Source organism: Podarcis melisellensis, assembly GCF_964234715.1.
Source record: "Podarcis melisellensis genome assembly, chromosome: 10".
NCBI lineage: Eukaryota > Metazoa > Chordata > Lepidosauria > Squamata > Lacertidae > Podarcis > Podarcis melisellensis.
This window is the reverse complement of record NC_138542.1, coordinates 56,691,732-56,709,414: the sequence shown is the minus strand read 5'-3', so window position 1 is coordinate 56,709,414 and position 17,683 is coordinate 56,691,732. Positions and strand designations below refer to the sequence as shown.

Sequence of the window (17,683 nt, the reverse complement as noted above, 5' to 3'; positions counted from 1 at the left end):
CAATTTTCAAGTTCAAAAATATTCAAACTGTTGCTAACAGCCACAATGAAAATTAGATTAAATAAAAGACATCAGGTGTGGGTAGCTGAATTAAAGCTGTGTGGTTTTCACTAAGGCTGAAAACATTGTATTCACTAAGGCTGAAAACATTGTACTGTTGAGTCAATTAAAGCTGTTAACACAGATCTGACCTTCGTGCTTTAATCAGGCTCTAATCAAAACTATTTTCTGCAAAAGAAGCAGCTCAGAGCACACTAAATAGAAACACAAAACCTTTCTTCATTCAGATATTGGGAACTCTACCTTCTGCCCTGAACATGTTCATTTATTCCTTTGATTATCCAGCACAACCAGTGGAAGTGTTCTCTGGATATTTTAAGCTTGTATTCTCCCTTGGTCATGAAAGTCACCGCTAGCAGCCTTGAAGCAAGAATGCAGTGGGGCAGATATACCGTATTAGTAACTTTAATGAGGCTGTTATTAACAACCATAGATATTTCTATTTAATATTTTGTGTTATACAGGTATATAATATAAAATGATACAAAATGAGATAAAAACAGAGCTTTTTAACGTTCTATAGTATTCTATGCTGCAGATGGACAAGACAATCAAATCCTATTGAAACCTTTCGTTTGAATACTCATTTTTCTCTGGCAATGCATGGCCTGCACATGATCAAACAACTCTTATACAGGGTTTAGGAAGAAATCCAAATTCCTAGACTAGATAGCAGTATACCTTCTAGTTTTCACTACTACGTTCCTCACTGGGCCAGAATGTGGTATCTTGGCTAGGAGATATTAGCACAAAGTCATATGTTAACCTTTCCACCCAAAAACAGAAGCAATGAGTACTATAAACACATGCATTAATTCTTTGGAATGAAAGAAAATACATTCACAACTTGAAGACGGTAGGAGCATTTATTTCAAAACAAGAACCAGCATGCAGGAAACAAAACCTCATGTCTCCAATTATAATGGCTACCTAGAAACATAACTGACCCTCCCCAAAGTGATGGCTGCGCAAGTGACCTTACAAAATGCTTAGATGCAATAGTGGCTGTCAAGTCTTGCTGGCTCACCACCGGCCACATCACATTTTCCTGTTAGTTCTTCACTGCCACAGAACTTAACATTTGAACATAATGATTCCTGAATTGCAGTTCTGACCTGTTGCTCTTATATGAACGCTAACAACTTCCTATTCGTAATCCATCATGTGGAGTGGAAAAAAGAGCAGCATTCTCATTAATCAAGAAAATCAACACGACATTAGTGCCACTACCTTTGGCAGTTGAAACAGAAACAAAGCATGCCAATGGGAGACAGTACACTCTACAATACCAGAGACATGCCGTTTCGGGAATGGTTCTTTCTTGAAAAAGAGATGCCATCAACAACTAAAGAAAAATCAATAAACAGTCCATGAAACCTGCTTAAACTTATTTGGTCCAACCAACTGTTCCAGGGCTTCTCGAGAACGATCTGCAAAACAAGGAAACAAGAATGATAAAATACATTGGACAATTCAATTTTCTCTAGGATAAGAAAATGCTAGGTAGGAAGGGTAATGCAAACAAATAATTTAGGGGGAAGAAGGAATGAGTTTCAGAGATCTTTCTACAAGAAATGGGCCTCTAGATCAGTAAATTGATGCTGCTATTTGCTGCATAAATGCTTTGCAGGCTCTTGTAATAAGCTTATTCTTCTCTTCTGGTTAAGCAGGTTAAGACATGTTTGTTTCAACATGTTTTCAGTTGTTTATTTTCCAGTGTTTTCTGCAGACATTCATTCATTGTTTTTACCTACTTTACCATTCACTGAATGGTCCCATACTGAGTTACAAAAACCTCACAATAAAACAGCACACTGTATTAAAAACATAAAATAAAATGACCAAACTAACAAAACAGCAGCACAGAACAGCAATGCAGCACGAGGGCAGGTTATTCCACAAACAGAGAGCCAACACAGAGAAGCAACTCTCACACACCACTGCCTATCAGACTGCATAGGGCAGCTGAAGGGAAGCTTTGCTTCTGCACATGATTCTGGCAAACCGTTCTAAGCTGAAACATTCCTAGAATGTTCAGTTGACATTGAGTTCATGAAAACATTGTACCCTGACCTGTTCTTAATGCATAGTTGACCACATCTATGGATGAATGCTATATCAATCATTAGTTATAGTTTAATAAGGAGGTTTTCATGCCTGTCTAGTTCTGTGTTCCCTTTCCCAGCCTTTATTCTATTGATGATTGATGCCTATATGCAACCCTTGTATTGTATTTGTGTTAACCAATCAGCAACAAGCACATATGTGGCAATGCTGTAATATTCAATAAAAGGGACTCCCTGAGACATGCTCGAGAGATGCCTCCCATATGACACTTGCCATTCGTCTGTCGTTTATTTCAACCCAACAGGCAGCAGAACTGCCAAGGGGGCCTCCCCTGCTGATCTTAACACTAGAGCAGGTCAATGTGGTTGTTTTGCTATTATTTCTGGGTTTTACTTAAGTTGCTTTGAAACTGTTATTCTTATTCTCATCTGTTTTAAACCACATTTTTGGGGTGGAAAACACCCAATTTTGATTGAACAAAATGTACTAGCATCAAGGCAAAATAGTTTTAGCAACATTGTATCCAGTACCCTTTTTCTTCCCCAGGGAGTACTCAAGGATACGCAGTACTGGCACCTCTTTTTGTTGCTAAAAAGTGTAGCGCTTGCTGTAACAACTTCTTGAAAAAAAGCACTGATTGTCTCTGATGCAGCTGAATTAAACAATTGCTCTGATAAACAAGCGTATCTGGCCAGAAGCCACACAGGCATACTGTCAAAACCTAAGTTATACAAGAATGTATTTGGCTCATATCCAAGCATACGAAGAGCAACTGTTTAAAATTGCATTTGCTGTGAACGTAATTTGTTTAGCTAAGTTGTGAAGGTGGACTGATTGAGTCAGGACAATTTAAGGCTTTTTTTTTAGAACAGGAGAGATAAGCATATTGTTTCAAGATATGTAGCAGGGAGTAGTGGTGTACCATTCTGTCTCTGAAGACTATTAGAAAAATAGAAACATGCCTCTTATTCCCATTTTAACAAGTTTAATTGTGTTGCATTGTGGTAAGGAAACATTTACCTATATATTTATTATTTACTGCTCTATTACTGCTTGTCTGCCAACATCTGCTTTTGACTATGATATCAGCCCTCCTACTGACCTAAGGTTAAATGAAATTCCCATGCCTAGCATTCATTTCACCATTGCCTTGGTGATTATCTGTTGCATTCTTTCAGTGTACAAGGACATGTCCTGATTAAAACAGTTAGTTTTTATCTACTAGGAGGGGACAGTGAATACAGAATATGGAGTTCTAACTGCTCAAAACGGATTCAAACTAGAAGGAAAAGGGAGATTTATCCTTCAGCTTGCAATTAAAAACATATTTGAAATATAACAGCTAAAAGAGCAGCAAGAATATATCAAACCAGCAAACCAATGCACAATTACATGTACTGCAATATTTTAAAACCATTTAAAAGAGCAAAGCTAATTTAAAATCCAATCCACTCACAATACCAACCAACATAAAAAACATCTTTAAACTCATTTAAAAGAAAATATGGGGCCACGGCTGAAAATACCCTGTCTCTCGTGCCCACCAGTGAGATGGATCCTGCTGGTGGGTCTGTGAGCAGTGCCTTTGAGACTGATCTTAAGGCTCAGACAGGTTGACAAAATCTATTGTTGATCTTAGCTAGTTAGCAGCACTTTAATCACCTGTTATCAGTGGGCATCCATGGAACAGAAAAATGTATATCCTTGGACAGCAAGTGAGAACAGCTTCCACAGCAATGTCAGTCAGATTCACACACCGTTCCATATGGATCTCCTATTTGGGATAATGAATACTAGCATCAGCAACTGTTACAGACAATAATGCAGGGGTCCCCAACCTGCAGCCTATGGGCCGGAAGCGGCCCAAGGAGGCAATTTAACCAGCCCATGAGCCGCCCCCGAACCAAGACGCCCACTCAACGAGTCCCTACGTGCTGCATTAAACCAGCGCAGCATGGCGCAGGGACTCTCTTCCACGGCTCCGGAAATAGCTTCTGTGCATGCACAGATGCTGAAAATCACTTCTGCGCAGGTGCAATTTTTGGTGTCTGGGCATGTGCAGAAGCGATTTCCAGGTCACGGACATGCACTGGTCCAGCCCACGGAGGATCTCCGCGGGAGTGATCCGGCCTTGCTGACCCCTGCAATAATGGAAAAAAACCATATGAGTAAGAGCCACCCTGCTGGATCAGACCAAAGTCCCATCTTGTCCAGCAGTATTCTGTTTCTACAGTGGCCAGTCAGATGACTATGGGAAACTCACAAGCAGGGCATCTAGTTATCTTTGACTAATAGCCACTGATTTTATTCCTTAATTCTATAAAGAAATTTAAATAGTATATTTAAATTTACTAATGATAATGATTTGTACTAAACATGTTGAAAAATTACCTTTAAATTCTTTGAACACATTCCACTAACAAGTGCTATTACACCGTCATCAGTAACCTGGATGGGACAAAATCAGAATTTTTGTTGGTACACTGAATAAAACTATAGTAACTGTCCACTTCAAAAAACCAAAACATTAAAGCAATCCTGTAAAAAACAACAACAACCATAGCAACTTCAGTCTGGTTTTCTTCAATTTGTATGTCTTATAAACTTGAATTTTACACAAATGGAAGCCAAATTAATATATTCTCTTTAAATGACAGGAAAATATTATATATGTGCAAGAATGCCACTTTTCCAGCCCTTTCTCTGACTTAGTACAAACATCACACTAAGCCAAAGCATGGCTTAGCAACAGAAACAGAGGAAGCTTCCTTATACCAGCTCAGACCATTGGTCCATCTAGCTCAGTATTCTCTCTCCTGACTGGCTCTCCAACAACTGTAGGAGATCTCCATGGATCTTCAGTGTTTCAGGCAGAAGTCTCTCTCAAGTCTACCTGGAGAGGCCAGGGGTTGAACCAGACACCTTCTGCATGCAAAGCAGATGCAGAATTTCCTATCTCCATTTATCTCTCTGTTAGGACACTCCTTTGTTTGTTAAAACTCAGTATTTTATATTAGTGGTGCTGCTTAGCAATCCATGTATGAACTCTCACCAATCCCTTCTAGCAAGGAAAAAACCAGAGTGCTTCACGTACATCCTGTATTCTAATGTGAAAGAATTAAAAGTTGAAAATACATGAAAGGAGATCGGCCAGGCGGAACAGTTTCACTGAATTTATGTTAATGTAGAGAATGAATATATTAATCATGTATGATTAAGAATAGATGTTTGTAGACAGGTAAAGAATTAATTAATTAGATATCAATTAAAGTAGACCTTGAAGGATGACAATGTATGATCACATATTATTATAATGAGAAGGCTGGAGTGGGCTAGTAAAAAGAGTACTGTGTAAGGGTTTCGATTTGATTTAGAATTATGACCATAGGTTGTAATTCCTATGGGGAAGTTGTTGTAATCATTTGATTGGCTACTCAGAAATCATTTGTGTAACCTGAAAGTGTATAAGAAACATGGCTTTGCTGTTAGTTTCTGTGCAGCTGCGTGGAGTCACAGGACTCTGTTTACATTCCAGAGGCCTTGCAATCTCATGGGAAAGGGAGACGGGATGTGACGTTAGTGGTTTCCTGTTTCCTTTGTTCCTTTGTTCAGTTGCTCTCTGCTTCATAGAGAGAGGATGTTTTTTCTGTTCTGCGTAGTTTAGAAATAAAACTCTTTACAATGTAGCCAAACCTCTCGTCTCTTCCCTGTGCTGGTAACCCTGCTGGATAGAATGTGCTTGAGGCTCAGGTCATTAAACATGTCGGAGGCGATTTCAAAGGCTCAGCTCGGAGGAAGATGAGGCCTTATCGGCTTGGCCGAGCGGAGTTCCGACATTTTTATGGGGTTCTTGGAAGCCTCCTCATTTTTTAGGCTGTGCCTATGTGCATTTGTATTTCAGTCTTTCTATCTTTTCACTTAAAGCCTGCATCCATTTCTTCTGAGTTTCTGGAAGGGATACTCCAGTCTAGGAACCCCTTTTAAATTTAGCCAAAAGCTGTGATACTCTATATGAAGGTTTGCTGTGTTTATAACTGCTTTTAACCTTTCTGCCATTAGACACCCATTTATTACCTTTCAAACTGGAGACCCACAAAGATTCAAGAATAGCAGACAGTTCCAAGCAAAAGGGAGCTTCCTTGGAAAAGTCACATTCCTGATCTGTAATTAGCTGGAAAAATAACTTTCACACCAAATTATGGGGAATATATATGTCTCATTCATATATGTATGTATGTATGTTGAAGAGCAGCAAGAGTCAAAAGAGAAGAAACAAACAAGCAAAGAGAGGAACAGGAAGAGTGGTTCTGATCAGAAAATGGAGAGGATCAATATGGAAGAGACCTCCAAGCATGGCGTGAAGGACACCGGCTATTTAATTGGTTTTCTGCACTAATGTTATGTGATGAATTGCTCCCTCTGATTATGCTTTATATTAATACACTTGCATCACTGATTGCACCTATATTTAATTACGTTTCTGGATTTTAATTATGCCATGCCTTTGCCGCATTGATTACTCCCTCCAATGAATCGCTCCCCCCATCTGAATAAATGAATTGCTCCCCCTCCTGATAGAAGTACCGTAGTTAACTGAGCCTCAAACCTGCAGATTGTATATCGTGTGATTGCTTCCAATATATCAACTTATAAATCTTGGGTGCTTTCTTTTCTTTCAGATTCACATATTGCTAAATATTAACCTTGCTTAGTGCAGCCACACAGTGCCTGGTTTATTGGTCAATTCTCACTAGTTTTGGCAGGGTTTCCCCTAGCCTGACTTGATCTGCAGTTCCTCTTCTAGTTTCCTCTTTCACCTTATCTTTTCCTTTCCTTTCCTTTCACTTCCTTTTTTATTTTAATTTTGTATCTATACATTATTCTTATTCTTATTATTACCTTACTATTCAGTAGCACTACTCAACCCCATTATCTTCTGTTAACTCTGCATTAGTTGTGCATGCAGCAGCCCTTAACCTCCGGCAGCCTCAGCAGTAGTGTTTCTGCTACAAATAATCACAACAAGCCCAAACTCTTCCTACATGATACTGCAGAATCTTTGTCTTACCAGCCCTCCAAAACTGGTCTTGCCAGGCCTCCCTGTCCCCATACTAGCAGACAGACCATGTGCCTACCAACTGTTGCGTGGTTGGATGCCCAGCCAGGAGCCTGGAAGGAGGCACTGCCTGCCCTAAGAAGGCCGTAGGTAAGGACCTCTTGGATATTTGTCCTACAAAAACCAGGGAGCAGACCAGAACCACCATGGATGACCAGGTTCCAGGAACATCTAGGCACCAGGTAAGCCCATCATCTTCTGGCTCTTCTCCACAGTCGTCAATAGTTGGCTCTCACTGTCTTCCCTTCTTCTCCTTCCATTGTTCATATTACATATTACAGTTTCCTGCATAATTTTACTGTAACTATTCAAATCAGTTTTCCACTTTTCTATCAATCAAATATTATTTACTCTGCTGAATTTATTTTAATACTGCACTCTGATAATGTAAGCTACATTAAGTTAAAACCTGCACTCTGATAATGTAAGCTACAAATGTAAAATGGGTGGAAGGGGAAGGGAAATGGGAAACACTAGATTTACAAGCCAGATGACAATTTTTGCAACAAACTTCACTGCAATTTATAGATAAGAGACCACATTTCCTGTGGTAGGCTCAAAACACTCATTTTATCTAATGCAACCACACTAGGCAAAATTAAGGTAACTGTGAAAGCAAAAGAGGCCAAATGCACTTTTATCAAGACAGTATCTCAAAATACCAATAGCAATTTAGTGAAGTAAGAGTTAGTTCTCAAGAGTATCATTTTAATCATGCCATTTTGCAAGATATCTATGCCAACAAGATACGGTATATATTTGCCAACAATCTTACTTGGGTAGATGAAAAATCCACACTATGTAAAGATTGGCAGTTCTGTCCAAGAGCTTGCAGTGATGTATCTGTAATGCTGGAACATCCACCTATGTTAACTATTTGCAAAAGTGGGCAGTGGAGGGCAAGGGCAAGGACTCCACTATCTGTAATGTTGCTACATCTTTTAAAAGAGACTTCACGTAAATAAGGGCATGACAAGGCCAGTGCTGCAACCCCTGTTGGATAAACAAAGCACATCATTCTCATGTTCATCTCCAGAGGTTCAAATAGAAGAGCATATTAGAAGAAATTATAACTTTAAGAGCAACATATCAAAACACTTTGGGCATTAATATTACAAATTACAGTCAAACCTGAGGGATACTAACCTCAAATATCAATTCTGCTTATAATGTTTGAATGCTGGCCACTTTGGTCATCATATTAGTACAGTGGTGCCCCGCAAGACGAACGCCTCGCAAGACGAAAAACCCGCTAGACAAAAGGGTTTTCCGTTTTGGAGGTGCTTCGCAAAACGAATTCCCCTATGGGGTTGCTTCGCAAGAAGAAAAAAATCTTGCATCCCCCCGCGGGTTTTTTCTGCTTTTTCCGCCCTTTTCTTAAGCCGCTAAGCCGCTTATCAGCTGTTCCGCTGATAAGCCGCTTAACAGCTGATCGCTGGAAGCCGCTTGACAGCTGTAGCGCTAATCCGCTAAGCTGTCAATGGGCTTGCTTCGCAAGACGAAAAAACCGCTATACGAAGAGCCTCACGGAACGGATTAATTTTGTCTTGCAAGGCACCACTGTATATTCATTGTGCTCCACTAATAATGGTTGCAATTCAGTATACAGTGGTACCTTGGTTTATGAACTTAATCCGTTCCTGAAGTCCGTTCTTAAACCAAATCTGTTCTTAAACCGAGGTGCGCTTTCCCTAATGAGGCCTCCTGCTGCCAGTGCCCTTCCACCGTTCAGCTTCCGTTTGTAGATGAGGTAAAGTTTGCAAACCGGAACGCTACTTCCAGTTTTGCAGAGTTGGTAAACTGAATAGTTCATTAACAGGGTTGTTCGTAAACCGAGGTACCGCTGTAGAGTTAAGTGTCCTTAGGACCACTGGTGTGAATGGGCATTGAACTATTGTTAGCTTGTTCTCATCTAATCCTTCCTTTTCTATTTGTATGACCGGTACCTAAAATGACATTCATTATTTACATTCATATCCCACCTTTCTACTATAATAGAACTCAAAGTGATACACATAGGATTCTGAAATGGTCTCCCAGACTTGGACTTCAGCAAGGTTGATGCATCATGTGCCTTTAGGCCAGGGTGGGGAACTTGTAGCCTTTCAGATGTTTATTAGACTCCAACTCCAAACAGCCCCTGTCATCCTAGACAATGGTCAGGGATGATGGGGTTTGCAGTCCAAAAATATCTGGAGAGCCAGATGTTCCTCACCCTTACTTTGCAGCACACTTTGCAACCTTGTAAGATACCTTGAAGGCAATCTAATCCAGCCCCTTGCTCAGTGCAGGATCCACAATGGAGGATGCAACTGCAACACCCCTGAGAGATGGACATTCAGCTTCTGCTTAAATACAGTGGTACCTCGCAAGACGAATGCCTCGCAAGACGAAAAACGCGCAAGACGAAAGGGTTTTTCGTTTTTTTAGTTGCTTCGCAAGACGATTTTCCCTATGGGCTTGCTTCGCAAGATGAAACGTCTTGGGAGTTTGTTTCCGTTTTCTTAAAACCGTTAATACCAGGGTGCATCCGTGCTTCGCAAGACGAAAAATCCGCAAGGCGAAGAAACTCGCAGAACGAATTAATTTCGTCTTGCGAGGCACCACTGTACCTCCAGCAAAAGAAAGCCCTCCAGCTCCGGAAGGCAGCTTGTTCCATAGCTCTGACTTCTTTTGAAGCTTCCTTTCTAACTGCCTAATGTTCTAGCCCAAACCATCTACTTGTGGGCTTCACATAAGCACCTGGCTGGCCCCTGTGAGAACAAGATTCCAGGCAAGATGTGCCCTTGGCCTGAAGCAGCAAGACTCTTCTTATGTCAAGTCTCTGGCATCTTCAGTTAAAAGCTCCTCACAAAGCAGGGTTGCTATTTGCTGGGATGACGTGGTTAGCTGCAGCCAGTAAGAGCAGATGGTGCTCTGGGCTAGATGGATCAATGCTCTGACTTAGCATAAGGCAGCTTCCTGAGTCATGAAAGCTCAAAACTACAAAGAAAGAGCATGTGTACAGCCTTCAGAGCAGACGTATGGAAGGAAATCCAATCTTCTGGATATTTATTTACTAAAAATGATCATGAGAATCGTATTTGGGGAAGAAGAAGAAGAAAGCCTGAATGAAACTTAATTTCTCTCACTGTCCTTTGAAATAAATATCACATAGAAAACAAACCTTCTGAAGTGACTGTTAGTCTGTTGCCTTTCCAAATGTTCAAGTTGATTTTCTTAAGCTGTTTGCAGTTACAAAGCTGTTGCAAGGCATTATCTGAAACATCACAGTCCCGAAGGTCGAGTGCCTCTACTGCAGGGTGCAAAACCTAAAATGAAAATATTTTTGTCAAGCTCTACGTGGTGCGGCACAGGAATGGGGAACCTTAGGCCTGAGGGCCAAATGTAATCTTCCATTCCTCTTTATCTGGCCTGTCAGCGGCTGGTGGTGGTTGCTCGCGAGTAACCAGGCAGGACTCCGACCTGTCTTTTACAGGTTTTATTGGTCCAACCAAATACAGTGCAGAAACACAAAGTTCATGTCCGTCCTAGTCGCTTGCAGGTTCCGGGAGTGGCCCCTTCCGGTTTCTCCCCAACATAAGAACTTAAGACACCCCAAATCTCTGCCTCCCCTCCTTACGTTTCACCCCTCTGCGTAAGCTGGGTGACAGAAATGGCGTGTCTGTCTCCTGGCCAGCTGGTAGCATCTTTGAGCCCTCCCCTCGCCTGGCTATCCCCTTCCCCCTCCGCTCCACTGGAGGTGTGGCTTTCCCCACCACGCTGGATGAGGGGCTGCTCCTCAGAAGCCTCGGAGGCTCTCTGTATCCCCCTGCTTCCCTCCCCAGCCCCGATGGCAGTCCCCTGACAAGGCCCTTGGGACTCTACCAATAAATAATAAATTCATTTAATATTCATTAAGATTTTAATGAGCTTTTCTGTCCTTACTCACAAAAGACCCTGAAGTACTATCTGCAAAATGCATGTTTGTTACCACAGCTTCAACTTTTGCTCTATCACCTCAAATTTATTTAAAACAATAGCAGATATGCCTTGTCAGCAACAGATCAGTATTACATCTAATTTATTCCCTCCTGGAAGATCTAGCAGGTATCCCAAGCTTGTCAAGGGGTCAGCAAATAGAATTCTTCTATGGATAATAAAATTACTGTGCCCTCTTTCCTTAGGCAAGCGGTTGATCATTTTGCCAGTTTATTTAAGCTTACGGATTTTAATAGCTTTGCCATTAGAAACTGGCCTGTATATGGAAGATGAGTCATGTTTGGAACAGAACTTTAAACGCAGGCAAAGGTTTCAACCATGGTTCCCATTTGAGGCTAATGTAACAATTTAGAAGAGGAGTATACTACGCTGATGGCAAATGTTGCTAGATGCAACTCTACTTCATGATAGATTGTCCCTATCAAATCCAGATTCCTTCATATACTGTATCTGAACATTCTTCAAGGTAATATGAGATAATCAAATTCAGCACCAAAGAGAAGAGGAACTAGCCTAAATGGCAGAATGCTGCAGGTGTGGGTAAATGCAAATGAGAAAATGCAAGTTTTTTGTTTTGTTTTTTTTTTAAAAATGCAAGTTTTGTTGAAAGAGAAATAATAAACTCTTCTGATGCTTAAGTTTGTTACTTGTTCCTAGCTCCTTATCTGTGTAGGAATTTGAAATATAGCTCAATCAGAAAACTAAAAAACAAAACAAAACTTGACATGTCACTGAACTCCAAAGTAAATTTTAGAATGCCCCATATTATCCCAATGACCTGAAGAATGTCCCTTTCAAGATACACACTACTTTTCTGCAATCAAATTATTTGTGTTTGTTCAATACTCATGAGAACATGGTGACCTCAAATGACAACAGCAAATGAAGAACTAGAGGTGTACGATCAATAAGCTTTGGGACATCACAAATCACAGACCCATACATCCAGGACAGCATCCTCTGGGAACTGACATTAAATCACATCAACTCCACCACTTTATTTGGGCACAATACACTGTCATATTGTTAAAATATGAAGAAATTAATACTGAACTGGGGCACTACACTCCAAAATAATGCCCCACCACAAATCACACAGCCAGGAAATATGGCATTGAATTGCATCCAGCCCAACACTTTCCTGGAGGTCATCTCATAAAGGACACTGTCACTAATGAACTACATGGCTGAGTCTGGATTAGAACCCTGGTTTCCCAGGTCCTAAATCAACGCTCTATCAAATACACAGCCTTGGCTTTGACTATGGAAAAGACAGCAGGAATAAATGCAAATATAAATATGTATTGTTTGTAAGTCCCAATGATGACAACGTGGAGAGTTGTGCTCAAAGTGCCACCTTACCGTATTAATATTTGAATCACTTATCCACCCTTGGACACTCAACGATTTGATCAGTTTATCTTTGATGTTGGGAGGCAAAGGCTTAATATCTTCCGCATATCTGGATATGTTCCTCGTTAAGCAATGAAGGCTTCTGGAGGGGAGGAGGGGAAAGAACAAAAAGTAGTCATAAGATGACACACTTTCTTGGCAACTTGGGAAATAATTATGTAAGCACGATTTCTTAGACTGTAACAACAGGGACTTCTCTTGGGGGGGCGGGGCTATCCAGCACCTAGTACAAAATTAGGTAATGAAAAAAAAAAAGATGTACACCAGAGACAGGGGACCTATGTCCTTCCAGGTATTGTTGTATTCCCATCACTCCTGTCTATTGACTGTGATGGTTGGGGCTGGTGGGAATCCAACATGTTGAAGTCCACCTGACATACACAAACACATGGAAAAGATATTCACAAAGTTTACTCATATCAAAAAACATTTAACACAACTTTAAATGAGTTCTAATCACAAATATATGTATATTCAGTTCTGAATGGCTTGGAGCAAGTGTGCAGAATCTTTGTTGCTGAACTACAGCTCCCATCAGCTACAGGAAGCATGGCCCATGGCCAGGGCTGATGGTAGTTGAAGTTAAGCAACATCTGGAAGATCAAAGGTTCTAAGGTTCCCCACATTAAGCTTAATTATTATTGAGACATTTAGTTTTAAACTGCACTTTGGGAACTTTTAGGTTCCTCAGATGCTCATCAAGGGCTTCTGAGTGAAAATGATCATTGGCTGAAAGGCAGTTTGCTCAATGTGACTGAATTCCCCTACAACGTGTAGCCAGAGTTAGAGAAATCAATAAATTATGACTTCAGGATTAAGGATAATGAACTTTGCTCTGATCAACAATAAGAGTGAAGGTGACATTGAATAAGGGTGAGGGTGACATTGCTGATTCACATACTGCTTTAGTCACAAGAACAAAGTCGCGCAAAAATGTTGTAACACTGCAGACTGCCAATAAGCAAAATTATTGCTATGTGTTGGGTTGAAATAAACGACAGACAAGTGAGGAGTGTCATATGGGAGGGATCTCCCGAGCAAATCTCGGGGAGTCTCTTTTATTGAATATTACAGCATTGCCGCATATGTGCTTATTGCTGATTGGTTAACACAAGTACAAAGCAAAGGTTGCATATAGGCATTAATCACCAATAGATTAAAGGCTGGGAAAGGGAGCACAGAACTAGACAGGCATGAAAACCTACTAATTAAATTATAACTAGTGATTGATATAGCAAGACTTAAACAATTACGTTCTGATAGATGTGGTCAACTATGCATTAAGAACACGTGAGAGTATAATGTTTTCCTGAACTCAATGTGAAGTGAACATTCTAAGGTGATGAGGGAATGTCTTAGTATTATAACAGTTTGTGCAGCATGTGAGGAAGCAAAGCTTATAAGCAAAAACTTCCCATCATGCCACAGTTATGTGCAGAAGCAGAGCTTCCCATCATGCCACAGTCATGTGCAGAAGCAGAGCTTCCCATCATGCCACAGTCATGTGCAGAAGCAAGGCTTCCCTTCAGCTATGTAAAATAAATCTTAGGGCAAACAACTATTTATGCAACATGTTAAAATACTGCTTTGAACTCTTGGTAATATTCCACTGTATTTGAAGAAGTGAACCTCTGTACTGTGCATGACATTTACTGTATAACTACTATGCACTTTGTGTCATATTCAGAGGACACTCAGGTAAACGTATGCTAAGACCTCTTTCAGCCACTTGGAATGAAGAGGAGCATTAGGCATGAAACAAAAGTTGTCCTGTAGTTTGTTTTCCACATCAGTATTGGGTGTGCTATAGAGTCTCAGTGCCCTGGGTGAACGAATGGGTACCCTTCAGCATGCCCCCAGAATCCTCTGCTCTGTGCCCAGGTTCTGCTGGAAGTCACTCTCAGTAATGCTATATAGGCACTTGAAAAGTGTTTGGAAATCTCTATATACTGTAAATAAAATAAGTATGTTGTAGGATTTGATTATTTGATTATTGTACTTCATATTTTTTTATAAATTTTGTATTTTTAACATTATGAAAACCGTCCTGGAAAAAACGTTTGAAGAGCACATAAGCAAACAAACAATGAAAATGAATTCAGGGGCTACTCAGTGTGTCAAGGATTCCTGAGATCAGACAAATTTATAGAAATGTCTCCCAATAGCTAGTAGCGTGTTGAAAGAAATCTCCTATTTAGAAACTGTGATGGTTATTTCCAATTTGCTCTGCCTGTGAGTTTCTTAGAGGCATCTCTCTGTCCACTGTTGTCTGCAAAGCTGGATCACTATTCAGATCCATTACAGAATATTTTTATGTAAGCAACTGTAAATTTAATTGTTCAGAATACAAGTAACACGGGAGGTCAAAACTGCTTCCAGTACAATTTTTATCACGTACAGTGGTACCTCGGGTTACAGATGCTTCAGTTTACAGACTCCGCTAACCCAGAAATAGTACCTCGGGTTAAGAACTTTGCTTCAGGATGAGAACAGAAATCATGTGGTGGCAGTGCAGTGGCAGCGGGAGGCCCCATTAGCTAAAGTGGTGCTTCAGGTTAAGAACAGTTTCAGTTTAAGAACTTATGCCCAATTTATTCCCCATACAGACTTCTTAAGCTTCTGTTAAACTGCTTGTGCTGTCAACAGACACATGAGGCTGGTGTGGGAAATATGTTGCTTTTTCATTGTTTCCCTAGGATAAGGATGCTTTTATTAATGCTTCTTATTATAAGAATGCTTTTATTAGTGGATCCTATTAAGACACACCTACCACAATATATAGCTTGGCCATTTTTTTAATAGGATGTTTCTAAGCAACTCTTTGCCTTTCAATTACTTCTCAATTTTTAATGATGCTATATTTTTGCTTTTTCATAAAAGTCTAAAGGTCTAAAGAGCAGCTGCCTGCTAAGATAATAGTGAGCGTAGAATTTGATAGTTTATAGCTGAGAGGGTAACCACAAGGGATTCCACCGAATAAGGAATGCAGATTTAGCAAAAGTCATGCAGCTCACTCTTAAGAACCTAGACTTAAGAGCAGCTCGCACCTGTAGCTAGGATATTTGGTGGTCAACTTGGGGTTTGTCCTCTTAGCCTTATCAGATAACAAACTAGCTTACGCCTGCATATGGAACAAAGAGTGGTTAACACATCAAAATAGGACAATTTGAGATGAGAATAAAGGGGTTGCTTGCATCAAAATATAAAATGTAAAGATGCTTTGACAATATTTGTGCAATGATTAACATGGGGAAGTGGGATGGTAAAATGTTAAGGCGGACGCGATATGTTGTAAACGTTGCATGCCCCTCCATGGTGGGCATGTAAAGTAGGGACTTTTTGGCGGTTGGGGGGGGCAGATTATATAAACTGTGTTTTTCCTCATTAGGGTGTGCCTGCATTGGTCACCCATCCTTGTTCAACCATGCTTTTCCTTCAATAAAATTCTACTACTTCACCAATTTTTGTCCAGATCTTATTATTTAAAGGATTTTGAGACCTAAGTCTTAGGAACCAGGTTTTTTTGGTTGGTTTTTTTTTGTATCTCTAACAGCTGGAAAACCAACAGGTGAAGTTTTTCCAGGTATGAGATAAATGCAGGGTCACCCGAGAAAGTCTTGCAGCTCAATGATATTATTATTATATCACAGTATTATTAAAAGCACAGCTATAATGGTCCCAGGGTGAAGTTGGTCACACTTCTCAATAGAAGAACAGCCAGGTTTGTTTATTTATTATATTTTTCTATCCCACCTTTCCTCCAAGGGTCTCAAGGTGCCATACATGGCTCTCCTTCCCTCCTCATGGAATTTGTATCGGGCTGCTCCCTAGCCCAAGGGCTCTAACCACTACTCAAGGCAAGGTGGAATTTCAGCAGGCTTGCTTGTCGACCAAGCCGCACCTGCTGAAACGGCCTCTTCCGCGCAGCTATTTAAACTGCTCTCTGCACACGCTCAGGGGCACGCGTCTCCTCGTTGATTTGTTGGCACATCCCAGGGGCAGAATCCGGACAAAGGGCAGCAAAGAGGTTAGCGAAGAGGCGGGGAGGACATAATAAGGGTAACGTTGGAGATGGAGGTGAAATAAGGTGGTTTTCCTGGTGCCGGGAGAGGTTCATGGTGGGTGGGGGGACGCACGAGTGAAGACCCCGCTCGCCCCGCCGGCCACTCACAAGTCGAGGAGGGACCTAACGGCCCCGCTGCTTTCGCTGAGGTAACTCATCGCTAGGCCCCGGCAGCTCGCTCTCGCTTTTCCTCTCAGGCCGGGGGATGTGCGGCGTCAGGGACCGTCCTTCAATTCCTCGCAATTCACGGACGCAGCGCCCTCTATGCCTCAGGCCTTTCCTCTGCGACGGAACTCGAATGAGCGAAAGGGGAGTTCGGAATTGGCAGAGCGACCCTAAGCTGAGAGCGGAGCACTTTGGGAAACGTAGTCTTCGGCGTGCGGTACTGAGGCCTTCGGAGGTAGTTTGGCGTCGAAGGGGAAGGGGTCGTCGTAGCTTCTAAACGGGGGTTTAGCTCAGTCTCCCGCCCTCAAGCCCAGCGGAGCTGAAGCAACGTCAAAATAAGCCAAAATAATCCTATAGTATCTACTACTTCTTCCTCCTCATCTCATTTCGTTTCACTTTTCATTTTATTCGTATGCTGTCCATTGCATAGTTAAAACCATGCGCAAGGCGGCTTACAACATGGAAACAATTTGCGTACAATTGGAGAATTGTACAGTTGGAATGGAGCCCAAGGACCATGTAGGTTAACCCCCTGCAATGCAACCATAAGCAGTAAATAAAACACATCAAGAAGTGCAACCAAATTTGAATCGTTTCTACATAAACCATCATAAGATGTTTAAAAACAATAATATTAAATGCAATAGTATTGTTACTTGGCAAAAAGGCAGTTGCAAATAGTCAGGCTCACAATTAAATGTCTTGAAGTGTAATCAGTTAAGCAAGATTGAAAAGAGGAAGGGAATCTGTTGTGACGTGGGGTTTATGATTTCAGCTCTCTTGACATAATATGCTGGGGACAGTTCTCTAGTAACACT

General features: G+C 41.0%; 1 protein-coding gene across 1 annotated transcript; it reads right to left on the bottom strand.

Moving 5' to 3' along the window:
• Positions 1-907: 907 nt before the first annotated feature.
• On the bottom strand, positions 908-17,238 carry AMN1 (antagonist of mitotic exit network 1 homolog). Its single transcript, XM_081927451.1, has 7 exons — positions 16,809-17,238; positions 12,587-12,719; positions 10,410-10,554; positions 8,019-8,236; positions 4,519-4,575; positions 3,790-3,901; positions 908-1,490 (listed from the first exon to the last, which is right to left on the bottom strand). Exons 1-7 carry the CDS (start codon positions 16,856-16,858, stop codon positions 1,417-1,419), a joined length of 789 nt encoding a protein of 262 aa, XP_081783577.1. The 5' UTR covers positions 16,859-17,238; the 3' UTR covers positions 908-1,416.
• Positions 17,239-17,683: the final 445 nt, after the last annotated feature.